This window comes from Phymastichus coffea, unplaced genomic scaffold, assembly GCF_024137745.1.
Source record: "Phymastichus coffea isolate CEN01 unplaced genomic scaffold, Cenicafe_Pcof_1.1 PCOF00028, whole genome shotgun sequence".
Lineage (NCBI taxonomy): Eukaryota > Metazoa > Arthropoda > Insecta > Hymenoptera > Eulophidae > Phymastichus > Phymastichus coffea.
This window is the reverse complement of record NW_026706839.1, coordinates 4097016-4115918: the sequence shown is the minus strand read 5'-3', so window position 1 is coordinate 4115918 and position 18903 is coordinate 4097016. Positions and strand designations below refer to the sequence as shown.

Here is an 18903-nt window from a genome sequence, read left to right as displayed (position 1 = left end):
AAGAGAGAGAGAGAGAGAGCGCACGAGAGAGCGTCACCTATATACTATACCTACATCTATTCTCTCATGGCCGCCGTCGTCGCGCGCGAGAGTCGCGGTCGACCGGACGAGCGTTGTAACACATCTATCCCGACAACATCACCCATTTGCTCTTGTGCGCCCGATGACGTCATCGTTGTTGGCGTCCAACTCAGTATCTGTCATTCTCCAATGCAATCACGCCTATCATTCGCAGCCTGCTGTGTGTACATATCATTGCTCTCTGCCGTTCGTCCGTTGCCTTCGCTTTACTTTACTCTTACTAATACTACTGACCTGCGCCACCACCGCGAACGAGGGAAGCATGCACGGCGTGTATTCTCTCTGTCTCGCGCTATGTCCTGGGGAAAATCTAATTTCCCTTGCGATGCATGCGCACTAGAGCTAATTTGCTCCTTTTGAGTGCTTTAACTTGCTCACTATGCGCGGAGAGCTTTTTAAACTCGTGCGAGATGCACATGTACTTTGTCGGCTTTTCTTCCTTTGTTGTTGTTATTTGCTGGTTTTGTTTTGGGAGAGAGAGAGAATTGTGTCATGAGTCATCGTTGTCGCGTATTGTCTATGAATTTGTTCCTTTTCTGCAAACTGGGGCGTATCTGCAGGTTCTTTATTAATTTAACAGAGAGCCCTTGGAATGCTAAGCATTCCAATATCCATCTTCTGAACTTGACATATCACTTTGCTCTTGTTTTTCTTGGTAATCAAATTACCCAGCCAGCATTAGAGTTGACTTGTGTGAGTCTATTGTTAAGCCTCTTTATTACTTCATTGAGAATGAAAGACCCCTGTGCAGATAAAACACTTTTAAAGATGCCTAAGACATGCACAATCCATAGTCAGATTCTCTATATACCAAAACCTTTTTTTCTACACGAGTTAGATGATTAATGATCATTCAGGAGATTATGGAAGTAGCTGTAATTATCAATTGTCAGTGGCATTGAATATTAGGAGTCCTTATACGTTTTCCTTAAATAATCAGAACAATGTCAAACCAACCTAAAACCAAAGTTTTTATGAGTTATACAATCAACTCTACATCAATATTAATTAATCAGAATTGGTATGTTTAATAACAAATCATTTTTGCTACAACAGTTTTCGCAGGGCCTATCAGGCCGACCAGAACTTTATCAGAAGTCCAACAGAAGTAGCCACTCCAGTGACACCAGTTCTGCATATAGTGGTTCAGACACAATGACTTCTGTACAGAGTTCGCTGGATGCGGATGCTGATGATGTTGATCTATCTGGTCTTGTTGAGTCTGTGGTGGATAGCGATGAGGAAGAAGACCTTGCAGAGAGTATGGACGTAAGTATTTATTACTTAGAAACATATTTTTCAGTTTTACAAGTAAAGCTTACATCTACATTTCTTGCAGAGCTTAACTGTTCGAGATACAGTACGGGAGTGTTTAGAGAAAGACCCAGCAGAACGGACAGAAGATGATATTGAGGTCTTGCTTGAGTTCACTCAGCATCTCAAGGCTTTCACAAATATGACCCTGGCAGTGAGGCGAGCACTGTGCGCAGTAATGGTTTTTGCAGTGGTCGAACGTGCTGGTATGATTGTCCTCACAGATGGAGAAGAGTTGGACAGTTGGAGTGTTCTGATCAATGGAACCGTTGAAGTTGAATACAACAATGGAGAAGTTGAACAGCTGCATGTTGGTGACAGTTTTGGCATCCTACCTACCATGGAAAGGCTGCTTCACCGCGGTATTATGCGAACAAAGTAAGCTTTCATTATCCACCTTCTTTCTCTCTGTACATACAATGTATGACTCACTTACGTATTTTTTCGCTTTCCCACAGGTGCGATGACTGCCAATTCGTCTGCGTCACTCAAGCTGACTACTACAGAATCCAGCACCAGGGTGAAGAAAATACGAGGCGGCACGAAGAAAACGGACATGTTATTCTTGTGACTGAGCTTCGTGGTTCGTTAGAAGGTGGGGTACGACGCGGTCACGTTGTGATCAGAGGCACACCAGAACGTCTTATGCTGCAGTTGATAGAGGAAAACAGTATTACCGACCCGACTTACGTCGAGGATTTCTTGCTAACTCACAGGACATTCGTTGATAATCCATTACATGTTGCTTCGCAATTACTCGAGTGGTTCGAGCAAGCTCACGTCAGGGACAGAGTGGCCAGAGTGGTTTTGCTCTGGGTCAACAATCATTTCACGGACTTCGAGACAGATCCTGCAATGATGGAATTTCTTGAAGCTTTTGAGATGTGCTTGGAGAGAGAAAAGATGCAAGGTCAACAAAGGTGAGTTTTTCAAGGATGCAAGTTTGTTTATGAAAGACAGTTTGCCTATGCTTACGTATTCTTGTTGCACCAATGATTCGCGTTCGCAAGAATTTGTTTTAAGCTTGTACTAATCACCCGGTTCCAGAAACTTTGGCGTAATAACGTTATAACGAAAGAAATCTTATATAATGTGTTTTCGCCTAGGGCTTCCTTTATTATATATGATTTGAATAAGTCGCGTAAAAACTTGCATGAAACCATTGTCATATTTAGCGATAGTAATAACAAAGAATTTTCTATTGAAAACAAAATGTTAACTAATCAAATTTTATTTTATATTTTAGATTATTGAACATCGCATGCTCGGCCAAGGCGAGACCGCGAACAGTTGTATTGACGCGACCGAGTAGAGACGAAGTTTTACACTTCAGTATTTTGGGTGGTTACGAAAAGAGATACGGTATATTCATCTCGAAGGTCGAGAAGAAATCTAAAGCCGAGGATGTAGGTCTGAAACGCGGCGACCACATTCTCGAGGTTAATGGACAGAGTTTCGAGCACGTCAGTCACGCGAAAGCCTTAGAAATTCTCAGGGGCTCGACGCATCTTAGTATTACTGTCAAATCCAATCTTTTAGGTACAGAGAATTATAATAAAAATATATACAAATTTTAAAAAATATAGTTTTTTATTCGAATTATAATTTGAAATTTCAGATTTCAAAGAGATGTTGCAAGTACCGGACAACTCTCCACGAGCGCGTAACCGACCAAACAAACCCGAAATACTTCCGAGATTGCAGACTGATCCGCGAATAAGGTTATCGACTCATGTCGATCCATTGACACCTGTTAATGCTCTGAATCCGATGGTTGGAGGTGTGCCACTACTTATGTCTAGCACCGACAGTAGCAACACGTCTCCTTGTAAAGACTCTAAAAAAGAGCACAAAGGCTTCATGACACTTGGACCAAGAAAGAGGTTCCAGAAAGCTCTCATGAAAATGAATATTTTGCCAAAGAATTTGATCAAGTGAGTTACTATTTCACTTTTATTATTCTATTAATAAAAACATATCTCTCCGTCTTGAAATTGACTGATTGCAATAATGTGCGGTTAACGCAAACAAAAAATTAGAGTTATAAAAATATAGATATGGCATTAGTAATAAAAAAAAATATTGATTTATCAGTGATGGAGTGCATGCAGACGATCCGCTTGGTCCACCACATACGCCTCCCGGCACAGGTTTGGCCCAGCAGAATTCTAACCTCTATCATTCTCGCTCGAATCCCGACCTGACAACTCTCTATTGCTATGATGACTTGCGAGCGGCTGACTATCCTGAACACGTACTCAAAGTATATAAAGCCGATCAAACTTGCAAGTATCTTCTCGTGCATAAAGAGACGACAGCGCACGAGGTAGTGATGCTTGCTCTTCAAGAGTTTGGTATCACTGAGAGTAGCTCTAACTTCTCTCTTGCGGAAGTGAGTGTTGGCGAAGGTGGCATGATCAAGCAAAGGCGGTTACCCGATCAATTACAGAATTTAGCCGAACGTATTGGACTGAGCTCAAGATATTATCTCAAGACCAACGGTGTTTCAGAAACTTTGGTCGCGGATGAACAAGCTCCTGAGCTTGTTAGAGAATCGCAGGTTCATTTCTTGCAATTAAATGCGGTTGAAGTGGCTTTCCAATTGACTCTTCAGGACTTTAGTATATTTAGGTGAGAGTTGATTATTCATAATTGTTATTTCGAGGTATAACTAGTTTTGAATAAATTTTAATGAATGTATTTGATAATTGCAGGCAAATTGAATCGACGGAATATGTTGACGATCTATTCGAGCTAAAAAGCAAATATGGCGTGCCAATGCTTAGCCAGTTCGCCGAATTAGTCAATAGAGAAATGTTCTGGGTTGTGACTGAAGTATGCTCCGAGCATAATGTTGTCAGACGAAGTAAAATTATCAAACAGTTTGTCAAAATAGCACGTCAGTGCAAGGAGTGCAAGAACTTCAACTCCATGTTTGCAATTATTTCTGGATTGGGTCATGGCGCGGTTTCGAGACTGAGATCTTCTTGGGAAAAGTTGTCAACCAAGTACCAGAGGTTATTCAGTGACTTACAAGATCTTATGGATCCAAGTCGAAATATGAGCAAATACCGACAATTAGTTGCCAGTGAACAAACACAGCCTCCTATCGTAAGTCTTTTCTAATCTAAAAAGGAATATGTTTTTTAATGAAATGAGCCAATTGTTTTTGTCTATTTCTGCGCAGATTCCATTCTATCCTGTTGTAAAGAAAGATCTGACGTTCATTCATCTTGGTAACGATTCGAGAGTAGAAGGTTTGGTAAACTTCGAGAAACTCCGCATGATAGCAAAGGAAGTCCGAGCTCTAACGAATATGTGCTCGTCTTCGTACGACATGGTGACCATGCTGGAACGTGGAGGGCAGCCGCCAAGTTCTGCTATGGTGGCTCTTAATCAAATGACTACTGGTGGTCAAGGTAAATATATACATATACTTTTTGTTTGAATAAAAAAATTGTCGTAGTAATTGCTCTGACATAGTTTTATTTTTGTTTTTATTTTTGTTTTTGACAAAGGAAAAGAAATTAGGTTTACGTCAAATCTAATCACTATTATATATGTATATAACTGTCATAAATTTCTCTTAGACGGGGAGTTTCAAACTCACGGATCATGGTTATTGTACAGATTGTGGGAGCTGTATGCCGGTACGAAACGATGCATTCACATCTAATGTAGTTTTCTAATCTTTTAGGTTGTTTGGTTCCTGAAATTTATCCATTAACGTTGGCATTGTATACTGTATTGTCTTCTAAAATGTATAAAACAGATCACTAGTAAATTTTTATCACCACACAGCTGCTAGAAATGCCGTAATGAACTAGTCAATAATAAAAAATTATTCAGTGTAGAAACAACAAGACTTACACCTAATTGTTAAAAAACAAAAACAAAAGATACAATTTTTCGTTAATCTAATATTGTTTTTAACATTTCTAACTTTTCACAATCACGTGTAATTTTTGTTGATGATTTTGAAGCACTACCATTAGATTTTTACTAAAAATGTTTAATAATATTTCTGCATAGCTGTTTCTCACAAACCGAATGATTTTTTCAACACGATTTAACTTTACAGGTGGGCAAACTGCAACAGTGAAACGACGTAAGAAATCTGCAGCAGCACCGAATCCCAAGAAAATGTTCGAAGAAGCACAGATGGTACGTCGAGTAAAAGCTTACCTAGCGAATATGAAAGTGATAACGGACGAAGAAAAACTGCATCAACTATCAGTGGAGTGCGAACCTCATGTTGGTACCGTAACGATGGCCGCGGCTGTGCCGCTGGGTGGTTCACGGGGTAGAAGACATCCGTCACCCACGCTCTCGACTACGAGCAGTGCCAGTAGTACCAGCGAGGGAAGAAAGAGTATTCAAGGTCATTTTTTATAAGTAGAATCGAATAAAAAATCTACTTTCTTTATTTAACAACATTGAAAGTGATACTAATGGTTTTTTGCCTTTTAGGCACGAAATTCGGAGCCGCATCGCCACAAGCAGTCCGTAAAATGCTTGCGTTATCAGATCCACATAAAACTCGACCATATCAGCCAAAACATGCACCACCACTACCTGTGCCAGGACTGGCACTTCACTCGTCACAACTAGAATCGAGTCCTGGGGCACCACGACGAGTTGGTTCAGGTAGTCGAGTACCAATGCACGAACGATCACACAGTGACACTCCATCAGGTCTACCACCTCCAGTTGATCTTAGCGCGGAAAGTAGCAGCGTGACGAGTTTGAGCAACCTGCAACCTCTGAGAAAAACGTTGACGAGTGGTAAGCTTAAATTAGATGCTTGTGTTACTAAACTCCTCATCGTCGTCGTCTCTTTCTCTTTATCTCTCTATCTCCCGCATACTTTTGATATATGTATGTATGTGTATGTGTGTGTGTATATATACACATACACACACACACACACACACACATAACGGTGCTTGCGATTATTAGTATATATATTTCTTCACGATAACAGATGGATGTTTTATCTCTCGTTCTCTCGTCTTACTAATTGCTAATTTTTATATTTTCTTAACTACTCATTTTCTTACTATCATCGCTTTATTTTTTGATCCTTGAATGGAACTCGTGTAAATGAAAACTTCGTTATTTAGGAATGACGAAGTTAGTTATTTTCGATGAGCTACTTGATTCAAGGCTATATTAGCTTTTGCTTGTTTATGTGGTTAAATAAATGACTATTATTTGCCTTGTTTTATATATATATAATCTCGTCATATAACTCGAGAATGCTATAAACAGAGAGAAGGAGAGATTACTTATGGGTGAATTTTCTTTTTTCTCCAAACGAGCGAATAAGCAATTGAGCGAACAAAAAAACATTAAAGAATTAAGTCTTTTTTTTTTGTTTTTGCACGCTGCACAACCGTGACGCAATCATATTAATCATGAGTGTTTTCATGTCCTTTCGCTGTCCTATTTATTATTTTTTTTCTCTAATATAACAACACGCGCGCACGCATATTATACTATTTTGTACAAGCCGTAAGCTCGCGCTTTCCATATAGAATTCACTCTTACACTCTCGGAGGATAATTATATCACCATTGGTATTTTTTCATCGATCAGATCATCTGCTAATAACAAGAGAGATGAAATATCAATAAAACAGATAAACATCACTTATTATTATCATATGGATATAATGGCTTATTAGAACAGTTTTTTTGTGCAAATTGGTTATAGAGTAGTTAGCTTATTATCATTATATTACTGATAATAGTACAAATACATCAACTTTCATTTCGGTATTCAGAAAAAAATCATTCATATCATCTATTGGTCGATTTGAAAGAGCGCGTTGGAGTGATACTTGTTGCTGCTGCGTACTATAGCGATCATCGATGAATGTGAGCGTTTTTCATCAAAGCATTTTGACTTTGTCAATAGTCCGAAAATATTACTGAAAAAATGTTCTGTATGCAGAACATCTCTCGAGCAGTGTGCTTGGTTCGAGAAGGCTAAATCGCCTATAATCGCAGCAGTAAAAGCCGAGTCGTTCCACACACGCAGTATTATCGTGCGTCGATGGTCGATTTCGATACGCCACACGTCCCCCACTGATATCCGTAAGGAAGCGCGTGAAAGCGGTATGCGTGTATAAGTATATAGGAGAAGCGACGACGAGACGACGACGACTACGACGACGGGGACAGCTTCAGCAATTGCGAAGACTCTCTCTCCGTCTCTACCTCTTTCTCTGTGCCTCCCTTTCCTGCAAAACACACACATGCCACATAGACACAACAACATCACGATGTTACGTAGGTTCGGTGACGAGCAGCGACAGCGGCCATAGCACTCAGTTGGATAGCCACAGCGGGAGTAGCGTCGAGGCAGGAGGTAGTCCGCCGCCACCGCAAAGACGACACTCCACTATGCAAGGTACGTATTTTCGCATATGACTTCTTCTCGATTACTTTCTTATTCTTCTACACACCTCGCCAGAGCTATATCTTTATCCCGACAGCGAACGCCGCCGACATTCGCTTTATAGAGATCGTCTTTCTGAGCGCGGAATGCTTCTTCTTTCTCCGCTTTACGGCTTTCCTATCTTTCTCTCTTGTCTTGTGCTCGGATTCACTTTGAAGCTGTTGATAAGGCCGATACTTACCAGAAATTGATTATAGCCGAGGTTATTTCCAGTGCCAGTATTAGCTTCGGTAGCGTTGCGCGCCGAGCTCGATTTGCGTTGCGAAAGAGAAAAAAAACTATATATACCAACTTCCCTTGTTCAATGTCGCGCGTCAAATCGGTCGATGGGCAAGAAAAAAGGAGATGCATTCGGTCTCCTTCGACGCGCTCTCGTGTCCGCCGTGCATCCGCCGCACGGTAACTTTATCACGTAAGCGCACTTTTGTCGTACAAACGCAACAAAGGCATACTCCTGAAATAGATGCGATGCACAATGCCCGAGTATAGGGATCTCTTTTCTCCGAGAAAGGAGTAATCCAGTTTCGAATCTTATGAAAAATTCATACCTTCCTCGACACGGCCATTTATAATAATAATAATAAAAAATAAATTCCTCCAAGAGATCGTTGCGATGCTATTCTTGGATTATATATACGTACTTAGCGCTATGGCAATAAAAGCATGCTTCAAAGTAGAAAGGCTTTCATCTTTCTTTTTTTTATCTTCGTGGTTAAGCGTGTACACTCATCTCTTTTGTACTTATTGGTCGTTGTCTCTCTCTCCTCTCTCTCTCCTCTCTCTCTCTCTCTCTCTCTCTCTCTCTCTCTCTCTCTCTCTCTCTCTCTCTCTCTCTCTCTCTCTCTCTCTCTCTCTCTCGCTTTCTCTAAGGTTTTGTTATGAAACATTGTAAATAGCTTATATCCTTAGACGACTAGTTTTTGTACAGATTTACAATTCAAATTAAACAAAACTATAACATATTTTTGTCTTCTGTGGTGAAAAGATTAATTGTATACTATGTGTATAGATATAGAAGTCGCTTCTTTGATTGTGTAGTATGTAATACTTGGAGCAAATATTATATGAATATTTAAAACAACTTTGTTGCTACATTTTTTATAAATAGTCTTTGAAATTTTACATCGTGAAATTCAATAATTTTTTTTAAATTTCATCTATATGTGCAGTCAAGTTTATCCTTTGATCATTAACATCGTTCGGCATGATACCTATTTTTTTTTTCTAATTTCTTTGAAGCTATGTCATTTTATAAATAAAAAATTAACACTCTTTACGAAGAAAAAATAATCGGAGCAGGTAACTCGTATATAATCGAGCAAAACCATAAAAACCTTTCTACAATCATTCACAAGACAATATCTCTTTCTCTTGTACACTCTGGTGTCAGTGCAAACACATTCCCTGTTTGTTTAAAACGAGAAAACTCACCCATAACAAAAAAAAAAAAGAAACGTCGTCAGGCAACGCAGTATTCGCTCCCCCGCCGTTCCCGCACGCGGTGGCAGTGCTACCACCACTACCCCCAAGGCCAGGTTGCGATCATCACCAACAACAAAATCATCATCATCATCATCATCATCACCGTCAACGCCATCATTCCTTGTGTCCTTTCGATGGTGAGTTCCCGAGGCGAAAAGGGTGTGTTTTTGTCCCTCATCTCACGCCAACAACCTCATCTCTCACATTGTATTTTTTGTGAAGAAGAGTGTCGATTGCAGGTTCACAATGGCTTTTTCATACATTAATCATCTCGCAATAGTGAATTTTTGTTTTGTCAAAGGGGAATTTGGTGTTGGGTGCATGGTAGTTGCTTGCTTTATTGAATCTGCTTATTCGCACGTGTATGTAGTGCATGGGTGAAAAATCACAGGTGGAAAGGTGTACTTTATATAAAATACTTGATCGAACAACGATGAAAGGTTTATTACGACAAACTACTTGAAAACCATCGAAACATAAACACAAGTACTTGGTTGATTACATCCATTTGGCTGGGTTTTCATCTCTAATTGTTATAATCTAGCTTAGAGAGTGACGTACATATAGCACGAGCATCACGGAAGATGATTTTTTGTTATTTTTGAATGAGCTTCTTCACGTTTTTAATCTATTAAAAAAATGCTCGTTCAAAAAGTATCGTTCAACGAGACACAACTATTCTTCAAGCACAACAAAGTTCGACAATGGGAACGAGGGTTATTGCAGGTGGAGCGATGCCGCCGCCACCACTACCACCACCGATGAGCCGTATGATACGTGGCCCAACGGAATGTCGAATACCACCAGACTACAAGATAGCTGCTCAAATGGCAAGACTCCATCGGTTGGGTCGTGCGCATAGCCATGAGGGAGTGACTTATCGTGGAACAGAGCACGAAGATGGTATATAAAATATAACCGCACACAACTTCACACTTTTTCATCTTCTTCATCGACGTTTATTTTGACGACCGACGGCTTTATTGTGACGAGACGTTACGATGATAGTAGGTTTATTTTTTGGTTTTTCTTTATTTTTTACACTACGGCGATTGACGCACTACCATATTTTTCATAATTTCACTATCATACATATCGTCACGACACTTACATGCTCTATAGAGTATAATCAACGCGAAAAAATCGTACAAGATATCATGGAGGAAGAATGAAATCGTTAATGTGTTATGTAAATAATAACGGGATTTCGTGTCGGGAGAAACGATATAGATAAGAATTTAAATGGACATGTTCGTTTTGGTGTACGGTAAATGTTGATGCATTTCTAAATGTTCTGTGGCGTTTTTAACACTGTGAAAGAACGTATATGATACACGAAATAGATACAAAATTATCACACATTCTGGGAAATGAAAATATATTCACAGCACTAATGGGTTATTATTATTATATACATCAATATACTGTGATATTTAGTCGGCATTAGTAAAATAAGAACAAAAAAGTAACGTGCATTTGAAATATCTTTTCACCCATTGCACTTGCTCGCTTGCTTATGTCCATTAAATATCATTCTCACCTATTATGCATTATGATCATCATACTTTTTTCCAAGACTTTACTATTTTTTATCGCTTATCGCGATTATATCGCACGGCATATTTTTTTTTGCTTTAAAGTGATGATTTTTATTTGCTTATACGTTTTTTTTTTTTTAAATTTAAAAGATACATTTTTTCAAACGCTTTTATAGATGAAATACTTACAAAGTACATATATGCACTAATATGATATGCTGCTTTGATATAGACACTTTTATAATTTAAGTGAATAGAATGAAAAATCATTTTATTTTTAATTTTGTGATTGAATGAAGACAGGTCGGATAGTTTAGTTGTGAATATTGTTAGTGTTGGCAATAGTGAAGATATAAATTGATAAACTCAAATTTATAATGATATTTGCTACTTTTCAGAGTAATGTATAATTAAATGATATTTTATGGTTGTTTATTATTGTTTGCTACACTTTTGAAATCCATAAATTAGTTGTTTTCTGATTAAACGAACAAAAATATATTTCTAGACCATTGACGTTCGTTTTTAACTATATCGTAAGAAAAATGGCTGGAATTATGTACACTTGCATAAAATTTACTGCGAAAAGCTGACATCACTTTAGTTTTATTATCATCACGGCCACTGAAAAAGTACTAATGCATAGCTGAGAGAGCGCGACAGTTTTTCAAAAGACAACGGCAAAGAGAAAAGAGCGAGCATCGTCTTTTTATATTTTACTCGCGGCGAAAATCAAGTCGCTGAAACAAACTGATGATTTTGCAGATGACGACGACGCGCAGGTATCGGCTGTATAGGACAAGCATGCTCCGGGCAGATGCCCGGAGCGCTCGGCGTCATTGGCCGGCGACGTGGTGATGGTTGGACCGAAGCCCCGACTTCACTCGTCGTTTGTGGTACGTGGCCCACGTGGACCTGTCAGACCAGTTGTTGGACCGCGACGTAGCACCCAGTTGTAAATAATAAATTTTGCTTTCTGCGCCAAAAGTCCAAGACGATCACGACGAAATCCACCTCGTCGGAGATACTCAAGATAAAGAAAAGGAAAGGAAATGTGTAATAAATCAAGTCCAAAGATGTTAAATATGAATTTCAGTGTTGGAGCGGCTAGATACTGTATAATATAATTTTAGAATTAGCCTCCCCTTCCTTCCCACTCACCGCCCTCATAAATTCGTAGATACGTAAGTTGGTGTACATAGCAATTAGGTCTTACGTTTTAGTCGTTGTTCGTGAATGTATACCGTGTGCGCTCGAAGCTTTGCTTTAGCGGATATCGGAGTGCAGACACATCGCGAGGATAGAGATTATAGAAACGAGAAACTCGAGTTATAATATTCACTTATCCACACACACCCACTTCAAAGTTCAAACTATTGTGTCGTCGATACGATTTATATATATTATATATACGGATGAAAAGGCCGATAAATCTCTCTATATATATACATATATATTATATATATACATGCAAACATCGATATATAAACTATATATATTATATACATATATATCTCGCGACGCAGGAAATGGCGAATTCTATGTATATTTTTTTGTTTTCGTGCACGTTAAGAATGCTTGTGAGAATGCGAAAGATGATTCACGTTGGATAGACGTTTTTACCAGAGCCTAATTAGAATGTTAATTTACCGTGAGGTGTGAGTGTCTGCATTTGTATGTCGACAATGTGAAATTGTAAATTTTGTTTTTTTCTTTTTTAAATGTCTTGGTGCGGTTCAGCGTGGGTTCCCCTTCTGATGGGCTTTGATGGATATATAAGTATAATTACATGTGGACAGGTATGTGACAAAACTAAAAAATTCGCGTATATTTGTATCACAATAGATATATCAATATAAATGACAGAAAATCCCATTTACTATATATATATAACTCTCTCATTGTACATATCGTAAATGCGTTTTCAATTCCGTACAAGTTATTCAATATTATTCAAGTCAATGGTCTCGGGAAGATATGTTAAGTACAATAGTTTAGTCACTTGCGTTGTCTGAGGTCGGCGATGATTAAATATTAAATAAACTCTGATATGAAAGAAATCTTATCGACATGAGTCGGCTATTTGAACAAGAAAGAGGTGTGAAATGATTGGACGTTAACGTAACTTACGTTAAACTTGAATCACTTTTTTCATTGTTTACGCTACATTGCTATTTATCTCCCTTAAAGTAATAGCAAATTGAACTCGTATTTTAAATATCATCACAAAAGAATTTTTAAATTAAAATCTTATTCATTTTCAATAAAAGTATAGTATAAATAGTATTTTAATAGCATCACAGGAGAAGCACCTGCGTCTAATATTTTCCGTCGACATTCCAAAAAACGCATTTTTATTGTTATTTTATAAAATTTTCGTTTTAAATCTTATTCATCATTCATAACTGCAAAAGAAACTCAATAAAAATATTTCTCTGGTGTTTTATTCTCGAGACCAACTTTATATATGCAACCACAATCCTTTTCGCGAAGCAAACGCACAAGTCATCGCAAGTATTTCGCCGAAAATGTTTTTTAATCCGCAAGAAATTTTCCAAATCACTTTTTTCATTGCTAAGTTGTCAAAACTATAACGAAAAGAAACAATTACTAATCAACAATGATAAATATTGCTGAAAGGCTGTTGTATTGGGTTCGTTTTCTTTGACCATTTTTGTAATTCGTTGCTCGTAGATCGAGCTTAGTTTAAAATAGATTATTTGTAACGGAGTTTGAAGTCGCAAAAAAATTTCTCCATTTTCTGTTTTATTTAAAAAATTGTACATGAATTATCAAAGTATGCGTCTTTGTAAGCCCGAATCGATTTATACATTATTCCGTACACGTAAACTTTAACTGCTTTTATTTATATTAAATACAAACACGAAAGTGCAGTTTTTTTATAATTTTTTCTGTCTTTTTTTAAACTAATTTATTGTTTATTATATTCCAACGAGAATCCGATTTTTTTTGTAATGTTAGCGGTTCGTAAGAATAATACTATTAGTTGTCCTGTCGCACCTAATCGCTTACACTGAAGTTTTACCTGAAATTTAAACGCAACTGTTGTCTGCCTACGAAACTAGTATTCTTCCTAACCACAATGCTTCCGAAATAACTTTTACGGTTTTTGTAACAAGTACATTTTTTAAATTATACTCTTTTATATAAACTTTCATTGTAACAATTTGATCTCATCTTCCAAAATGAGTCAAGTATCTTTTTATACTTTTTTTTCGTCACAGTTGTGTTGATATTGTATTGTCAATTGCATGTAATTCAGGTTTTATTTCAGCTAATGTGTAGCGGTTCTATGCGTCTCAAAAAGTCATAGAATCGGAAAGAACAAAGATGATAATTCTTTTGTATTTAGTTTGTTTAATAAAATTCGAATTATAGTACAATCATTGCGCATTTCATTTTTGTTTGCAATTATATCCTCTTAATTTTTTTACACTCTAATGACAAGACTATATAAATAATATATTTTTCCACGATGAAGTCATTATTGAAAATCAAGATGAACGGTACAAATTATGAATAAAAACTCGTAATTAAAGCAAAGAGGTATAGTGATGAATCACTAAAAAAAGAATGAAAGATATTTACATCGGCATTCGTAAATTTAATCATACTATGTTCCATTACTTATGTAAATGAGAAAGGTATCATTCTATGTCTATAGAAAGTAGAACTTAATTTTGGTAATCAATATAAACTCCTCTTTGTATGAAACACGTATCATCTGCACAAATGTAAATGTTCCCGAAAATACAACTATTGCATCTTAATAAATTCTATTCAATATTTATTTATAATAAAATCCTCTCCTCGGTTATTTTATGTACATATAAAATTGTAGAAAACAATTTTATAAACTATATACTTTATTCACTTAATTACATGAAAAAAAAAGTACAAAGTAACTATCAATTTCGTTTTCTATATCATTTACAGTATAAAAATTATTATAAAAATTATCTCAATCGACATGGCACAAATGTATATGTAGGTTTTTTTAATCACAATTGTATGTATTATCACGATATAATCCATCTCTGGAGTACAGGTAATCTTTGGAATTCGGTGTTCAAACTTTCAACGTCATTTTTTACTTTACACTCGTGAAATATCATAATCTGTTTTGCAATTTCTTGCTCGCTATTATCCGTGAGTATCTTATTGAATATCATGTTCGTAAGATCTTTCAAATCTACACAAATCTCTCTGTAATCTAATTTATCTTCCATTGAAACAACAATTGCGAAACTTTGACAAAAATATCGTACTTTATCCATCATTTCAAAATCGTGTACTTTGCCAACGACAACGATCTCTTCCAATGTTTTCCAATTACTAAATATTCTTTCTATGATGTTCAGAGCTGTTATCGAATTTCCTGTCATATTTGGTTGAAGGATCCAAAAGTTTTATTCCTGAAAGTATAAAGTTCTTTGATTTACGTGAAAGCTCATATTCGTAAAAACTAAATTACATTTTTTCGCTTTGATTAAAAAAAGTTTGAAATTTCACAGCAAATTTGCGTGTGAACAAAATTATTTAAAGCATTGTTCGATTTCAGCCTTATTAAAAGATATATACATACAAATTTTTCGACACATAACTTATGAGTATTGTTTTGTAAAATCAATTAATTTATCTATGATCTTCATAAATTTAAAAAAGTGACATTGCTGTGAACGTCTCACGCCATTTTTTTTAAGACTGGAAGTTGACTAAAATCTGTGTATTTATTAAATTCAATATGACAAGACAAGAAACACATTAGACAATAATTCTACAATTCAAAATTATACGTCCACCGTTTATATTTACAAAATTATCAATGGTTTATTCAAAGATTTGAAGCACAAACGTGATATTTTTACGTAAGCTTTGAATACAGCATTATTTCATCATTTCATTATTATTATAAGTTTATCATTGGATTACATAAAAGAATATTACCAATTATTATCTAAGATCCGTTTAATTTACTACAAACACGAACCTACCGAAAAACATAATTAAATACAATTTTGACGGGCGTAACCACAATTAATACATACAGATTTAATCACAGCCTCGTGTTTCAATTGTCACGTTTTAAATTTAAATCATAACTTGTTGCTCCAAACTACATCCACAATTATATTTACCTGAGAAAATTTTTAAGGCTCAAAAATCTTAAATCTAGCCACGATTATTTGTGTAGGCTGAATTTTTGGAAACTAACTATTATTTGTTTTACTTATATTATATCACACGCATTTTTGACAGCATGCGATCGTTGTTGGCTGACTAGGTGGCGACACTGTCCTACCTACACACGCCAGAGTCGGCTCAGTAGTGTTGGTGAGCGGCGTTTAGTTTAGTGAGTTTATGAGTATTAACAGCAAACAACACTAGCAAGATTATTTTGTTTTTTAAATTGTAGTATAGTTGATTATTTTAACAAATAATAGTTATATTTATTAAATTATTTGTCATTAAACATGAAAAGACGTTCGTTGAACATTTCGTCAGAAGAGCAGAAGAGGGTAAAAACAGAAGAAAACGGCTTACGCCGAGTTGAAGCGCAAGCCGATGATTTACCGATTGTTGAGTTTAAAACAACCGAAGATGTCGAAGTTATCCCAACTTTTAATATTATGGGTCTCAGAGATGAACTTCTTCGAGGAATTTATGCTTTTGGTATGTTTTTATTATATTTCGTAGATTTTCAAGTAATCAGAATTCTAACCTCAAAATAAAGTTTTTGATTTTTATTCACTCTGATATCAATTTTTACTTATAAACTATTATTCTCAATTTAATTAAATAATGATAAGGTTGTCTTCACAGAAAATTATATTCTATCCTTTGTGTTACTCAGGTTTTGAAAAGCCATCAGCCATCCAGCAGCGCTATCATTCCAATAATGAAGGGCAAAGATGTAATTGCTCAAGCACAGTCAGGAACAGGAAAAACAGCAACATTTTCAATAGCAGCTCTACAGGCTTTAGACACTGCTCTACGTGAAACACAAGTATTAATTCTTTCTCCTACCAGAGAACTGGCTACACAAATACAAAAAGTTGTACTTGCAATGAGTGATTTCATGAATGTTTAATGTCATGCTTGCATTGGTGGTACAAATTTAGGCGAAGATATTAGAAAACTTGACTACGGTCAACATGTTGTGTCAGGAACTCCTGAACGAGTATTTGACATGATTAAACGTAGAGTTCTAAGAACGAGGGTTATCAAATGCTCATTCTTGATGAATCAGATGAGATGCTGAATAAAGGTTTCAAAGAACAAATTTACGATGTCTACAGATATTTACCTCCTGCCACACAAGTAGTGCTTGTATCTGCAACATTACTACATGAAATCTTAGAAATGACTAGTAAATTTATAATCAATCCTACTTGTGTTCTTGTCAAACGGTAAGCTTATCAAGTACTCCATTTAAATAAATTTAAATAATGTGTGGCTTATTGAAAACATTAATTCAACAATTTCAATTACAGTGATGAAGTGACTCTAGAAGGAATCAAGCAATTTTTTGTAGCTGTAGAAAGAGAAGAATGGAAATTTGATACATTATGCGATCTCTACGATACTCTAACCATTATACAGGCTATTATTTTTTGTAATACAAAACGCAAAGTCGATTGGTTGACAGAAAAAATGAGGGAAAATAATTTCACAGTATGTTCTATGCATGGTGATATGCCTCAAAAAGAGAGAGACAATATAATGAAAGAATTCAGATATGGGCAAAAGTTTGTTTATTTTTTTACAAGTTGGTAATACATCTTTTGATAGCGCCTATGTATTATCAATTTATCTTTCTATTTCAGTCGTGCATTGATTACTACGGACATCTGGGCAAGAGGAATCGACGTACAGCAAGTGTCACTAGTCCTTAATTATGATTTGCCAAATAATCGTGAGTTATACATCCACAAGATAGGTCGTTCCGGACGATTTGGCCGAAAGGGTGTATCTATTAACTTTGTAAAGAGTGACGATATTAGAATTTTGCGTGATATCGAGCAGTATTATTCGACGCAGATTGATGAGATGCTTATGAATGTCGCTGATTTGATCTAGTTAGATACATGTTTAAAATATATTATTTTTATAAGGTATGAATTGAAAGCTGAAAGATTGTGTAAATAGTATGATTCCTGGATGATGTATTTATTTAACTTATAATTTAGTCTTCACTCAGTTTAGTTCAGTTTAGTGTACTTTACAATTCATTAATATCAGTTGATGTACAGAATATTGCTTTCACTTAGGAATTTAATTCGCTAGGTACGAACTAGTATCTAATGTTAAATAACCTTTAACATGTGAATTTGATCATTAACGATTACTTCAATAATATTTATAATATTTATAATATTTTGTGCCTTTTTTTTGTCAAGTACCCTATATTAGATCCATAACCAATTTGAATATCCAGCAATTTTTGACTAAGTAAACCGAAATTACCAAAAAAATTGATGATTTTTTGTAAAGACAATTTTTTCTTTTATTTAATTTATTCGTTTGTACATACTTATCGAAAAATAGAATAATTTTCAGTAAATACTACGAGATTTAGAAAGTAATTTTACTGATTGAGATCATAGGTAACACTTTGGTTCTAAACATTATATACATTTTACATTAAATTCTGAAACAAACAACGTTGCATCTTGGTCGTCTTTCTTGGCTAAATATTTTATTAGCGTTCGCGTAGCAGCTCTTCTTTTAGTTCTTTCATTAGTCTTCTACCAATATGTTAAATACAGATAAATGTCCTTGGTTGCACTGTATATGTGAGACTAAAAAATTAAATTTTTTCCAAAAAAAAAATCCGTAACCATAGTTAAGCCGTGCTGAAAAAAGTCAACGCGAGTGAGTCGTAAGAATAAGTTCGTGTTTCATAGCCTTTAACTTATTTATATCAATTTAACGATGAATAAATACATTAAAAAGAGTTACAATATCGATTCTTTTTCATTTTAAAGTCTTTATTTGACAATTT

At 35.9% G+C, this 18903-nt stretch overlaps 1 protein-coding gene and 1 pseudogene across 4 annotated transcripts; both read left to right on the top strand.

Moving 5' to 3' along the window:
* The first annotated feature begins 1142 nt into the window (after positions 1-1142).
* On the top strand, positions 1143-14649 carry LOC131675753 (rap guanine nucleotide exchange factor 2-like). Of its 4 annotated transcripts, XM_058954871.1 has the most exons (14): positions 1143-1350; positions 1421-1773; positions 1854-2315; positions 2642-2934; positions 3014-3329; positions 3490-4026; positions 4110-4506; positions 4583-4814; positions 4986-5045; positions 5477-5776; positions 5866-6180; positions 7693-7809; positions 10066-10242; positions 11643-14649. In XM_058954871.1, exons 1-14 carry the CDS (start codon positions 1237-1239, stop codon positions 11672-11674), a joined length of 3705 nt encoding a protein of 1234 aa, XP_058810854.1. In that variant the 5' UTR covers positions 1143-1236; the 3' UTR covers positions 11675-14649. The 4 variants fall into 4 exon arrangements, with proteins under 4 accessions (XP_058810854.1, XP_058810856.1, XP_058810857.1 ...); XM_058954873.1 differs by lacking the exon at positions 4986-5045; XM_058954874.1 differs by lacking the exon at positions 7693-7809.
* Positions 14650-16237: 1588 nt separating this feature from the next.
* On the top strand, positions 16238-18293 carry LOC131675738 (eukaryotic initiation factor 4A-III-like; annotated as a pseudogene).
* The last annotated feature ends 610 nt before the right edge of the window (positions 18294-18903 follow it).